Consider the following 14,574-nt stretch of genomic DNA (forward strand, 5'->3'; position numbering starts at 1 on the left):
CAATGAATAACATCAGAGCTTCTGCTCGAGATGCACCGCATACCTAGTTAGGTACGATTGGGGGCAGGGGACCCCCGGCCCCCCCACCGGGCCGGCGGTCCCCTGCCCCCAATCGTACCTAACTAGGTATGCGGTGCCTCCCTCACAGAAGCTCATGATGTTGAGGTAAGTCACAATGTGGGAATTATTGTGAGAATTTGTCCAAAACTTCTTGTGACCGTTGACACTTAAGAACAAAGTAGCTGCAATATGTTTTTCTTCTAAGGAAAAAGAGCCATGATAATTAAGGCTGGCTTCAGTTCATGAGCTTAATTAACTAGGGAGAGGGCGCTTCTTGCAATACTCTTTGGAATTTGAAAATATTTCAAAGCAGACATAGAAGCTCAAAAAATTGCCACAATTACAACCCCATCAAGATGGAGTGTGAGGGGAAGCTCAATACACAGAATCATCACAGTTGCTAACTAGGCCTTTAAATTTAGCTTACCAAGACTAATCTCTTTAAAGCCTTGTAGTAGCAAGATTAGATTGTTCCATGAATAAGTTGCTAGCTAGAGTCAAGCGAAATTAGGGTTCATGGGGGCTATCGACGGATAGTTGAAGCTAACCGCGGTTAGGTTGGCGCTAGGCCCGTATGGTAAGCATGATTAAGTTTATGAGTGATCATCACTTTGTGTGTGTATATAGGCAACTTAGTGTGTAGTGGAAATGAACAATTCTATCACCAAGCTCTCAAATTGCAAGACTCCTCATCGGTTACAAAGGGATTGTAAAAGGCCATTTTGTCATCGTCGCTACTACAAGCAAGCGGAACGACCCCCTCACTATTGTCAAGAGAGGGATCCTTAGCAATATGAGGTTGTTGTGTGACCATCTCTATGAGGTCCATATCCTTGGAATATGCTTTCTCTTCAAACATATTGCATACCTTGCCAAAATGAAGCTCCTCCAAGGTCATGTTTGTAGGCTTGATGGCATCCTTGCTTGCACTTGTGTTGTAGAAGCTAGAGCCCAGCTTGCCTAGGTCCCCATTCATATCACCCATCACCATTATCTCATTGATCTCTTTGTTGAGCCTCTTGAGTAGTTGTTGCTCCTCCCTCAATGTTGCATCTTTGTGTTGATCATTGTGTGCTTTCTTGTACCCGTTGGCCGCCTCCACTACACTGCTTAGGCTATCCGCCTCATTCATGCGTGCACTCTTGAACAAAAAATTGCCTTGATTAGAGTTTTTCACCTTGTCCTCCTTCATGTAGTCATGTAATAATCCTTGACTCTGCATCAAGGTGCCGTTGATTGATGTGTCGCAATCCCTTTGGCATGCATTGCTATGAGAGGTGCATAAACCATTATCATTCACACCTTGATGGTTACTAATGAAGGAGACCATGGAGGGATGATTAGCACCTAGTAAGCTTGGATGTGATGCGAAAATGGGTTGATGATCATGGATTAATGGTGGCAAACTTGAGAAGGCGGGGCTACAAGGCCGGCCGTGAAGAAGAGCATTGACATGAGAGAATGAAGGAGGGCGGGAGCATGCATGCATCAATAGAGAGCTAGCAAAGGAGGAAGGGTTCAAGTAAGAAGGATTAGTGGGAGGGCAAAGCAAGCTATCCAAAGGATTAGGGCTGCAAAGAGGGGGATCAAGGGAGGGGAGGGAGTGAGTTAGAGATGGATGAAGCTCGGGCCTAGGGAGGGGGTCAAGGTTAAGGGGGGGATTATGGGGGTTTTGAGGGGGCTCAATATGAAGAGGGGGTTTGCGTTGCTTGGAGGGGTCATTAGAGGAAGAGTGGGGTACCGAGAGCTTCTTGTCGGCAAAGAGGGATTGTTGATATTTGCGCAATACCGTGCAACTCGAGCCATCGGAGCGCTTGTGCTTCTTGCCATTGTCTTGGCGACGAAGGGTGGCATTCCAGTGGTTCTTGATGGCATTGTCTGTCCGTCCTGGCAAATACTTTGCTATTTCTGCCCACTTGTTCCCAAACTGTGCATGTAGCTCCACCATCCGCTCCTCTTCCTCTCTGCTCCAATCATCTCTCTGCCACCACCATATCAATAACCAAATTATAAGTTAGCCTTTGAAAACAAAATTATAAATAAGCAAGGTCTGAAGAGGGTTAAGTATAACTCAACAAAACTATGATTAGAATTAACTTGCATTTTTGCCACGGAAGGTATCTGCAGAGATTCCACTTAATGCAACAACATACTTGCTCTTTGAGAATTAAAAACAGAAACTCCAGGAGTAAATCAAAGACTATTTTATAATCATTATCAAAAAATAAATAAATGAGCTGTTTCAAAACCTTATATTTAGTATAAATGTGTTTTAAGGTATATACTCCCTATTTAGAAATAACCCATTACATTAGGAACTATTGGACCTAGTACCTATATGAAGAGATTAACTTGCTCTCTAGCTCCGGCCTCGAGTATTGGGGCACGACCTCGAGATCTAGGGTGTAACGCGCATTCAAAAGGAGGGGTATTTAATTCCTATAATTTATTTTATTTTACTTATTACAACGGGTTTTCTAATTGAAAAATGAAATTAAAATCCATAAGTGTAACAAGAAAAAGAGGTCATTTTCACTACCTCGGAACATGTAAGTATAAAGGTTTTCTTAATAACATTTGAACGCATGTGATATAGTTGGTTTTTTTATAAATCCACTCTCGAGGTAACGGGCACTATATATTTTATAAATCCACTCTCGAGTTAACGTTTTTCTTCTATATGTATATCTATCTATACTAAGGATAATGGGGGAGGGAATTCTGGTTCCCTCCTGCTACTACGTGTCAGAAGCTCCTTCAAGCGGCGGGTGTGGCCTGCAGCTCCGGGAGCCCAACGACGCAAAGAGAGAGAGGCGGGCGAAGCCCGTCGGCCTTACTAGTACTATCTAATGCAGCTTGTAAGCCACAGCCATGTGGCATAGGAGAGGGATTGCAAAGGGGAGTGGACCCCAAGGCAAAGAAAGAAATAGAGGGAGGCCCTGCATGGGGAGTACTCCTATGCAAGAGAAGGGACTCTCTCTCTCTCTCTCTCTCTCTCTCTCTCTCACAAGCCACACACTCGTAATTAGAATGCTTAGAGATATTAAATATTTTCAACCAACTCTAAAGGTTTTAGCAAATTTTAAAAAGAAGAAGTTTAAGTAATTAGTGTTTCCAAATGTCTGAAGTGCCATCGAAATGACTGCAAACATGATTTTTTCATTTAATTAGAACGAATGTGAGAACAAAGTCATAAAATTACAACACACAGAAAGACGTCAAAAGGTTCATATAATTTCAATTCCTGATCAGTGGTCGGAAAAAAACTTTTTTCCCGGAAACTTGGCAAACCTACATATAAGAAATTTTAGAGGTAAATTGACTAAATTTCAACGTTTTTACACTAAATATTCTCTAAATTTTGCAAGGTTTCTCACCTTCAAATTTAGGATTAAGACGTAATTAATCTCAAAATTTGTAGGTGGGATTACACTAAAACTAGGTTTTTTCAAGCACTGGTTCTGATTGTAAAATCATCAATGATATCTAAGTGGTAAAATTTGGTGAAAAGGCCAAAATTTGTTCTGGGAACATGTAAGACTTGCAAAGCTTTTCTTAGCAATATTAGGATTTGAACGGCTCATTGGAAAGTGCTACCCTTCCATACAAGAAGATTTAGAAATTTTCTCATGTAGGAAAATTTCTAAATCTTCTTGTGTACTGCATACTACTGGGTCTACGCTCTGATTAACCCAGAATTTCGCCAGATCCTCCACGAAACAAAAAGAGGTAAATAGTCCCTCTCTCTCCTCTCTCTTCCATCTCTCCTCTCTCTTCCCGTGGGGGCTGCTTCGCCATCGCTGCCTTCTGTGGCCCCATGCTTCGCCAAGCCATCCCTGCACAGTCATGGAGAACAGCTCCATCGCGAGTGAGGACAGCCCCCTCCCCCCCGCACAGGAACGTCTCCAGCGCTGCTCGCCTCCAACTGGCTTTCTCTGCCCGTTCACATGCTTCTCTCCCATGGCGCTCGGGCCTGTGATGACCTTCCTTGCCTGCGATGACCATCTTGCTGCACGCTGTGGCCCCACTGCCTCCTCACTCCGCCAGCCATACCGGCTCGAGCTACCCTACCAAGGTTTGTCCCGCAGCTCCAACACATCCTGACTATGGCAGTGTCCTCATAGCAGGAAAATCGGCCTCGTTCGACCAAAACTATCTCTCTCTCTCTCTCTCTCGTCCATGTGTTGGCTCCCTATGTACTTTTCACTTTGGAGAGATGAGAGCATCTCTTAATATTTTTGCTAAACAAATTGACTCAAAATTGGGAGGACCTACTGGAGTCTTTTCATACAATGAATAACATCATGAGCTTCTGCTCGAGAGGCACCGCATACCTATCTAGGTACGATTGGGGGCAGGGGACCCCCGACCCCCCCACCGGGCCAGTGGTCCCCTGCCCCCAATCGTACCTAGCTAGGTATGCGGTGCCTCCCTCACAGAAGCTCATGATGTTGAGGTAAGTCACAATGAACAAGAGACATCAACAAGGTGTTTGTCAAATCCTATTGCAATTTTGGAGTGTATGAATGATGATTCGATTTTGAAATATAGCACAATAGCACCAAATTTCCCTTGTGTATCCATACTACACAACCATGCTCTACAGAACACACTTTCCTCCCACGATACCCAGGGTCTTGAATGAACACTAGAATGTCAGATCGATGGTGGGTAGAGATTCCCATGAATCTTGAGGCGATCGGACGACCCTCAAGAAGTCATCGGCATTGTCCACCCCCCTCACAACCCGAGTTTCAAGCATGTGACCACCTTATTGGTAGTGTGATGCTCTTACTATGTGCTCGTGTGGGTTTCACGTGCTGATAAAGTAAACTGCACCATGAAAAATTATTTTTGAACATAAAAACTTAAGTTGCACCGATCAGACGAAACATGCACAAAAAGATTTAGAAATTTTATCATGTAGGAAAAGGGACTCTTTTCCAGTGTTTTTCATACAATGAATAACATCATGAGCTTCTGCTCCAGAGGCACTGCATACCTAACTAGGTACGATTGGGGGAAGGGGACCACCGGCCCCCCCACCAGGCCGGCGGTCCCCTGTCCCCAATCGTACCTAACTAGGTATGCGGTGCCTCCCTCACAGAAGCTCATGATGTTGAGGTAAGTCACAATGTAGGAATTATTGTGAGAATTTGTCCAAAACTCATCAACGTGATTTGATAGCTGAAATACGAACCAAAAATTTGTTTACCCCTACTAATGCTCCTAGCTTTCCTCCTCAAATTAATTGTATGAATGTTGCGTCGAATGATAACGACTACGATCAAATTATAAATAAATTTAAAAATTATGTTTGTATTGCAAAATCTAGCAATACTCGTATCTATTTTGACATCTCCAAAATAGCACAAATTAGATTACTTTTTGCAAAGCTCTTCTTAATTCGAGTGTTTATTTTATGAAAATGCTAAGAGAAATATACTAATATTGAGCATTACATTGTGATGTAAAGCACACCGCGACCCTCTGAGTGATACGCTTGTTTTGAGCTATCACACACTTTAATAAAAAAATCGATCATTAAAAAACATAAACAAACATAAAAAAACGAGTGAAAACGTACACCTAAAAAAGTAAGCGATTAACCTTCGAGGTTATTCATCGATGCTTGTAGGGTGCCAAAGGCACATGCATCTACGCTCTGGTTGTGTGCTAGAGACGGAGCACCTAGAGAGAATTTTGACTTACGCGAGTTCTCAATATCCACCTACCTTAGGTTCGAGGCCCTCGGTGGGGACCAAAGGTAGTACAAACCAAGACCCGAACATAGCGGCTAGTGACTCTTCCTCTAACTACGATGTCATGGAGGGTTTCCCAATTCCTAATCCCGATAGCTCAAGCCAAGACATGCATGCCATGGACCCGCGGTCCGGGCCGAGCGTGCTTAGCCGCTTGAAGGAAACCTTTAGTAGAGCCACTCGCTCCGAACATGGAGCTAAGGATGTAAATGAGGGGGGTGGGAAAGTAAATTTTTCATTCATGACCAACATAGACCCTATGCCTTTACAGAATGTGCACGTGAATACTTCATTCACTGCACCTCGTGACTCTTCATAGCTATTTCCTATAAACCATAAGAAATAATAATTTGATTTTTGTCAAACTTAGGAGAGCCCTAAGTTATGTCCATACGTTATGCTAAGAGTAAATTGTACAATGAAGTTTATTTATAACCTTCTTCTCTATATTGTGTGATATTGTCATTTAATGCTTGGTGGTTTCTTAATTATTTTTCACTAGAAGAAAAGCCTGACATCCTTAAGATTTTCTCGAGTTGCAAAACGGCCAGTGAGAACCTGACCCACCTAATTAATTAAGGAGTGCTCGGGGATTATATGCCTAGCAGGAAAGATATGCAAGTGAATCCAAAGAACCTAGAAGATACGGTTCTCCAAAAATGATTTGTCCTAAGAGGGAAAGGGAAGAAAAGACAAGCACTTCTTATATGTACTCAAGTTGTTAGATTCTTCTTCTTTCGCCATATTTAAAATGTCACGAACTACTGAGTGTTTGATAAGGATCTCTTTGTTGCGTACGTTTTGAGATAGTCCAAGAAAGCAAGGAGAGTATTTTTTGATTGAGAAAAGCAAGATTTAGACGAGTGGATATAGGCTAGCTCTTGTCGTCAAGACCATGTGCAGCCATTAGATCATGTTTTGCCTCGATCTAAGGATTTTATATATGTTATGATGGATGCAAGGTTGTGGCTCCTTGTGAAATCATGAACATCGGTCTCTTGTGGAAATTTTTGGCCATGATTAAAAAAAAAGATTTGCATTTAAATTTTTTCTAGTGAATACAATACATCCACTCACAATTGTGAGTTTTTTTTTTTTTTGGGGGGGGGGGGATTCCATTTAAATGCTAGGCATGGTGAGCACATTATACTGGAGTTGGATGCTTCTTCATCTATCCAACCATGTTTTGTCTTCTTGTTCGAGGGTAAAAATGCAACTCTGACAATTGCTTGTACACAAGATGTCATGAGAAAGCTATGAGGCCAATCTCTTTTGCTGAATGCATAATTTTTGAAGAACTGCTACACGGTGTAAATATATTCAAGCAAAGTAAGGGTGCCGATGGATGTATGGTGCAAGTGGACTTCAATCCTGATGTAGCTTTACTAAGCTTGACAGAATGCTGTGCAAAATTAGTTGTGACTTACTATATGGATAGATGGATGTGGACACAAGGCTTATGGTATTGGGTGGCTATTATATTCAGTAGAAGAACTGAGGTCCATCATATATCTATCCATCTATATGTATAGATGGATGTCGACACAAGACTTATGGTATTGGGTGGTTGGTATATTAAGTAGCAGAATTGAGGTCCACCATCAATTCACAATTGTGGGCAAGGGCTTCTATGTAGCTACATGTACTTTTGAGCAAGCAATTCACAATTTAGTTATAAGAGGTAGCGTAAGGGGTACCTCTTCTTTTGTATATGCAACGCCATGGACACCAAGCTCTACCAAGAGGAAGAGATTATGTGTTTCTGTCCAGTGTGGGTCACATTTCAATAACTTCGCTTTGGCTGCATGGACACATTCAATCCATTGCTTTAAAGTTGGATCGTGTGCTTTTCCTGCCAAAGATGCAATGAATGAGATTTGGACTAGTTGTTAAGGTGTGCATGTTGTGAAACTATAGATTTTAATATGGGATACTTTAGAGATTTTTGGCAAGAATTGGCGCGTGCTTCATTTTCCATAACAAATGTAAAAGGATTGATCATTACGCTCCGATTTGTCCTATGGAAAGGGCTACGTACCTATAGCCCAATGAACAAAACCACGTGGAAATGAGTTGATCGAGAGCCCAAGCTACCATCAAGTGAGAATACTTGCCTACGAGCTAAGAAATCGTGCAACATGGAGGTGGAGGATGTGATTATTGAAGATGTTAGTCCACTTATGGAACTGAATAGCAGGAGGACAAGAACAATGTTTGTATATCCTCATCTCTTGTCATTTCAGCTAGTGAAAACCATGTTACAATTTCTCCTAGTGATGGCTCTCCTAGGCAAATTAAAAGGTTTCTCTCAGTAGCCACCTGGAGGATCAAACAAAGCTCAAAGGGTCCTTGCACAAGATCTTTCGAAGCGAGGGATATAAAATGAAGGAATTTATCATTAAAATCTTTTCCACAATAGATCTTGGACCTACTCACTGCCTACTGGGTCTACGCTCTGATTAACCCATAATTTCGCCAGATCCTCCACGAAACAAAAAGAGGTAAATAGTCCCTCTCTCTCCTCTCTCTTCCATCTCTCCTCTCTCTTCCCGTGGGGGTTGCTTCGCCATCGCTGCCTTCTGTGGCCCCATGCTTCGCCAAGCCATCCCTGCACAGTCATGGAGAACAGCTCCATCGCGAGTGAGGACAGCCCCCTCCCCCCCGCACAGGAACGTCTCCAGCGCTGCTCGCCTCCAACTGGCTTTCTCTGCCCGTTCACATGCTTCTCTCCCATGGCGCTCGGGCCTGCGATGACCTTTGTTGCTTGCGATGACCATCTTGCTGCACGCTGTGGCCCCACCGCCTCCTCACTCCCCTAGCCATACCGGCTTGAGCTACCCTACCAAGGTCTGTCCTACAGCTCCAGCACATCCTGACTATGGCAGTGTCCTCATAGCAGAAAAATCGACCTCGTTCAACCAAAACTATCTCTCTCTCTCTCTCTCTCTCTCTCTCTCTCTCTCTCTCTCTCTTCCACGTGTTGGCTCCCTATGTTTTCACTTTGGAGAGATGAGAGCATCTTAATATTCTTGCTAAACAAATTGACTCAAAATTGGGAGAACCCACTCAACCATCTTTTGGATGTCTTGAGTTTGTCTACAAGAGCCACTTTTGAGGGTGATATAACGAGATTATTAGCTCTTTGAGTATTTTCAGATTCTATTGTTTCGATGCTCATTCTACCCATAGATTAAGAAGAACGTAGAAAATGTTGATTTACACCATTTTTATAGAAATTGCCAACATATAAGTTAAATTTTACGAATTGATTGCATCGCACGATTGTCATAGAGCATGACGAGACAAACAATTTCACATGAGATCGTCTTGACAGATTCAGAGCCATTTGAGAGACACAGACCGTTGAAAATGGCTAAACTATTAGGACATCTCTTTAGTACGTGGGATATTTTTAGTGCCACTTTTGTGGTTGTGCACATGATACCTCTTTTTGACCCTGTTTTTGCCCTGTTGTTTTACTAAAGAGAGGAGTTCAACAATGAAAATAACCACTTTTTGGCGAGCTATTCTGAGAGATAACCTTTATCATCGGGACAACTAGGCGATTGAGAGAAGTTTGGCAATGATAATAGCCAATTTTTGGCTAGCTATTTTGGGAGACAGTCTCTATTATCAAAACAACCGTGCGATTGAGAGTGTGATTGTAATTGTGATTGCAGTGTGCATGAGATTTTGATTGTGATTGAGAGTGAGACGTGATTGAGAGTGGGATAGCTCGAGGGTGGTCGAGAGGTTATGACATGGTCTATGCTCCTTCTACAATGATATTACATCAATAAAGATTCTCTATTTTGTGTACTCTTTGAATTATCTATTTGTCAATCTCTTTCGCTCTCCCGTGTCACATTACACTATCCTCTGAGTCTGTTATTTATATGGTTGTAAGGATTGTTGGCTCCTCATAAAAGCCACTTCGATGTAGTCCCTTTGTATCGATGGCAAGGTAATTTTGCATGGGTGATGGTGTATCTTTCTTGTTTTTCTCTTAATATAAATAAACCACAAAATGTGAGAATTATGAAGAAAAATTGCACTTGAATTACAAGGGGATCTTTCTAGAGTTGGGCCGCTTTGTGGTTGGAGCATCATCCTCCTTGCCGCCTTGTGAGGAGGGAGGCTTTTGGGAGGGGGGATGTGCAAGGGCTTCCCTAGACAGTGCAGCAGGATGCATGGGTGTAGAGGGCATTTGTGTGCGAGAGGCAATGTCCAATCTCGGTGGGGACTCCTGGTTACCAATCTTCCTTGGCATGGTTTCAATTGTCCTTTGTCGGACCCCATCCCATCTTTCTTTTTCCTTTGGTAGAGAGTTCTCTGCCCGTCCTGCTTATTGGGACTAAACATTGGTTGGAAACGTGGTGGGCACGCACGGGGAGGAGTCAGTATGTGGAACCTGCAAACCTATTTTGTGAATCTCTGTTTGTGTCCAAGAGATGCTAGAGATTGGGCGAAGCTCTATTTGCAAGTTCTGGAGTTTGATCATCAACACTATTGGCTTTGGGTGTTGTGGCTAGGCATTGATGGTATTGGTGATGATGCTGGCTTGATAGATCTAGGGTGAAGCATGTGCGGTTGGTTTATTTTTGGACGACTTGCTTTGGTGGCTCTTGTCATGACGACTCCACTGCAAGTTCTTTTCTCTTGTGTATGTCTTAATTTGGTATTTAGATAGCCGATGTGTGGAATTACATGTATCTTTTTAAAAAAAACGCACCCTCCTTGAGCATGTTTAGTGGGTGGGTTTATTTAAAGAGACCAACATTAGTGAGTGAATGTATGAATGTGTAAATGTTTCACTGTTTCTATGTGTACCGTGTAACCTAACATTTTATTTAATATATTATAAGTGGGGGTCCGAGACGATCCCTTCTAGCAGGAAAGGAAAGAGGTGTCGTGGGTTTGTAGGTAGGTGGCAATCCATGGGGGAGGCACCAAGCGATGATGAAAGCGAGGCAAAGGCAGACACATTGACACAACAATTTCGAGGCAGGAGTAGTGGCACAACACTAGTGAGGTGAGGACTTAAGAGGGATTTTTTTAATATTAAATAAATTGGGCATCTGCATATGGCATAGCAACCTTGCTCGATTGGTTAGCAGGGTTCCATGTGAGCTATGATCTCTTTGGGGTTGAGTTCGAATCTTGCATCCTAGTTTTCAAGGGTAATTAGAATACAAAGGTGGAATGAATGGTTCAGGTGGGAGGAAGGAATGCCTCAGGTGGAAGGAATCTTCCAAAGTAAATAAATAAATCAACGAACGAGCCACTTATAGGTGCTACGATTTTTAGACGCGGCAAGCAGTAAGGGATATATATAGAAATATTAGTAATTTAAGTATTCAACATCCTTAGGGTGCCAAAGACTTTCTACTATGCAATCTTTCTATAATACTACAGCATTATGTCCACATATCATGTGCATTTAAAGATATTCTAAAACTCTTTTTATGTAAATTTTTTTAAGAATATAAGATCCTTCTCTAAAATGTGTAATACTACATATCACTTGCGTTTAAGGCATCTTTTTAAAACTCTTATCATCTTTTTATATATATATATATATATATATATATATATATATATATATATCATTCTTTTAGAGTTAAAAAATTATTATCTTTTTGTGTACATATTTACGTGAGTATTAAAACTTTAAATACTTTTCTATGGAACTCTCGCGTTACAGTACATTTTTTCTAAGTGACTTAGCCAAAGACAGTTTGGATAATGCAAAAAGATCATTTTACCCAAAAAAGGTTGTTTGTTCCAAAAATTAGCTGCTTAAGATACAAGAGTGTATATAAGAAGGGTACCTTGATGTCGGGGCGGAGATGGTTTTGGTAGCGCTCTCGGCATTGTTTGCCTTTACGACCGGGCAGGTCCATGGCGATGCGTGACCAGTGCTGCTGTCCGTGCTTCTCTACCAGCTGGCTCAAGCGCCTGCATTAATACACAAAACGCTTAACATCTGCATGCAGCAGCGCTACCTGGTTACAAATGTGCGCGCAATCATCCATGGGACTGGGGGTACGTCGTGTGTGTGTGTGCGTGCGCGTGCGTGCGTGCGTGTTGTAGCGCTAGTTATAACTCGGGTGGCCATGCATTTTTGAAGGATTATAACCCCCGTGGTGAGTGCGCGCGTACGCGTGTGTAAACCCTAATTATACCTGTCTTCGTCAGGAGTCCACTGCCCTTTGATGGTGGGCTTGTGATTAGCGGCACCCTCTTTCGCTTGTGAAGAGCTCCTGTTGATCACCCTCTTCAGAGACAGAGCAGCTTCATCCTTGATGTTGAAGCCGCCATTCAAGCTCGGCAACGTGGCGTTAAACCCATTCAGGTTGAGGCCGGAGCCATGCAAATTATTGAGAAATAAATTATTACTATTAGCTGACGTGTCGCATAGCACCTTCCTGAGCTCTTCAAGCTGAAGGTTCCGCTTATTTTCTTCCACCTGCAGGTCCAGCGCGTGAACGTCCTCTAAACGGTTGGTGCACCCCTTAAACCCCCTCCAATACCCAAAATCAGGGTTAACAAAATGTCCAAGCTCATCATATTGCAAATTATTGATTTTGTCCTCATTATTGTGAAAATTCAAATTACTGCCATTATAGCCCACATTCACACCAGCAGTACTCCCAAGCTGGCCCTCCATGTTGAAGTTGCTGCTCCTAAGCTTGCCTATCATTTCTGTGTAGTTGCTGGCTGTCAAAAGCTCATCCAGGTTAAGGGTTAACCCTGGGTTAGAAGGGTGGGGTAAGAGAGGCAAATTATCAGTAGCTTCTGCAATGAGGTGGTCTCCCATTCTCTCTTTGCTTCTGGTCCCTCTTCTTGGGCCCTTCAAGATATATCCTGCACGTAGAGACTCCTCCTCTTGCTTCACCTGGAAGCTCTCATGCTGCATGAGAGAGTCCGCGCTGGTGACAGTCGAGATAGTGCGGCCGCCACCGCCACCGCCGCAGCCGACCATACTGCTGCAATAGTCAGCTGTGCATGGGTGAATATCAGCCTGTAGATTGCCAGCTGTCATACCACCGTAGTGGACGGGAGTGCGGAGATGGCCACTTGCATCATGATTCATATGTAGAAAATTAGGGCTGCTGCTGCCAATGAGATGCTGGCCTGCAGGCCCAATATGATCCTGCAGGTGCTGCAGCATCAGATCACTGCATGCAATATTGTCCATGATGTTGTCATCTATGATGTTATTATTGGCCTTGCGTTGGTTTGCAGGCTTGCCTTCAGTACATGCCTTTGTTATGTTGTTGAAAGGTGTGAAATCCATGCTATCGCCACTGCACCATAGGAATGTAAGTGCTGCACTCGGGGATAGCTGCCACAGCAGAAGACCAAAAAAGCGTAAAAGCAAAGCTCAGCAGCTAGTTCTTAGGTCAAAACATGCTCTCTCTCTCTCTCTCTCTCACACACACACACACACACACACACACGCGCGCGCGCGCGCGCGCGCGCTTGCTCTCTCTCTCTCTCTCGTCTTACCGGGCCTGTTGGAGATGGAGTGACCTCCTCATCTTGTGAAGCTTCGAGTAGCTGCATCAGAAGCTCAATTTCATCAGCACAGCTCGAGAAAGAGAGAGATCAGCAGAACAGAGCACTCGAGAGAAACTCCACTAATCAAAATGAGCGAGCTACAGTAACAAAGATAAAACGAGAGAGAGAGAGAGAGAGAGAGAGAGAGGCGTGTGTGTGTGAGAGAGAGAGAGGGAGGCAATCGCATGACACACGTTTTGAGCTACCAAATGACCATCCAAGCCGTCCATCTCTATCCATCTGACGGTTTCAGCTGCCAGCGTAGTGGCGCTTCAGCTTCCTTCAAGTGGAAATATTTTTCTAGTACAAGGCTGCCTTTAAATAAGGGAGCTTTAGCCAAAGGAGGAATATGTTGTGCACTAGACATTATACAAACAACAACGATACAAACAAAATTGTTCTCCAGGGACTGCAGTCGTCAAAGCCGCTTTTTGGCTACTATTTAAAAAAACACTACAATTATTAAATGTGAATCAAAGCCTCCCATATCTTCTTGTCCCCTTGGAGAGCATTTCATAGCTCAAGCCCCTCATGAATCATAACCAAACCTAGAGGAACTCCTATTAGACTAGAAGTCTTTTCATATCCCCCCCTATTTCTGTGCCTTAGGGGTGCTAGGGATTTGTTCAATGGTCCAGTTGCCCTTTCACTTCATTGGGATCATCAATTGAGAAAAAATAATCTTGAGAGAAAAGCCAATCTCAAGATGCACCCTAATCTTAAGATCATGGATCATCTCGCGACTTGGATTCCATGCTCACCACTAGTGTTAGTGTCTTAATCAACATGGTTGTGTGTGGCTTCCATTAGGAAATTTCGGAGGTCATTTGGAGAGTCTTATTGAAGAGAGAGAAAAGAAGGCGCAACCAATGAGCAACAACCTTACATAACGTAGAAATGCATGAAAAATAACACAAAAATGAAACAAACATTTTGAAATATTGAGATTTGTCCCATTTTTGTAAGGTAACTTTTTCGTCTCACAAAGTAGGATCCACTGCCAGTAGCTGTCAAGTTGCTGAAACCTGACTACTGATTGATAGCTAACTCTCTCCCTTCGTTAAAAGATATCCACTACCTTTATGAAAGGCTTTCAAAACTCATTCTCCCTCCATTATACCTATGGCTTCGTCTTCTTCCTGCCCAAGAAGTTCTAGAGGTTGCTCTACACTGTCCCCAACTAACTGTT

General features: G+C 43.0%; 1 protein-coding gene across 1 annotated transcript; it reads right to left on the reverse strand.

Annotated features, from left to right (window-relative positions):
* Positions 1-390: 390 nt before the first annotated feature.
* LOC147418039 (uncharacterized) lies at positions 391-13,466 on the reverse strand. Its single transcript, XM_086506870.1, has 4 exons — positions 13,335-13,466; positions 12,008-13,170; positions 11,654-11,780; positions 391-2,041 (listed from the first exon to the last, which is right to left on the reverse strand). The coding sequence occupies exons 1-4, from the start codon at positions 13,389-13,391 to the stop codon at positions 722-724; spliced, it is 2,667 nt and encodes an 888-aa protein (XP_086362996.1). The 5' UTR covers positions 13,392-13,466; the 3' UTR covers positions 391-721.
* Between the last annotated feature and the right edge of the window lie 1,108 nt (positions 13,467-14,574).

This window comes from Adiantum capillus-veneris, chromosome 30 (assembly GCF_014529385.1).
Source record: "Adiantum capillus-veneris isolate H3 chromosome 30, ASM1452938v2, whole genome shotgun sequence".
NCBI lineage: Eukaryota > Viridiplantae > Streptophyta > Polypodiopsida > Polypodiales > Pteridaceae > Adiantum > Adiantum capillus-veneris.

Bases quoted from the DNA above. Each gene is read 5' to 3' on its own strand.
- LOC147418039 (XM_086506870.1), bottom strand. From the start codon at position 13,391: ATGCAGCTACTCGAAGCTTCACAAGATGAGGAGGTCACTCCATCTCCA. The intron at 11,781-12,007 runs GTATAATTAGGG...GTATTAATGCAG, and splicing joins TGGACTCCTGACGAAGACAG to GCGCTTGAGCCAGCTGGTAG. The intron at 2,042-11,653 runs GTACCCTTCTTA...TGGTGGTGGCAG, and splicing joins ATCTCCGCCCCGACATCAAG to AGAGATGATTGGAGCAGAGA.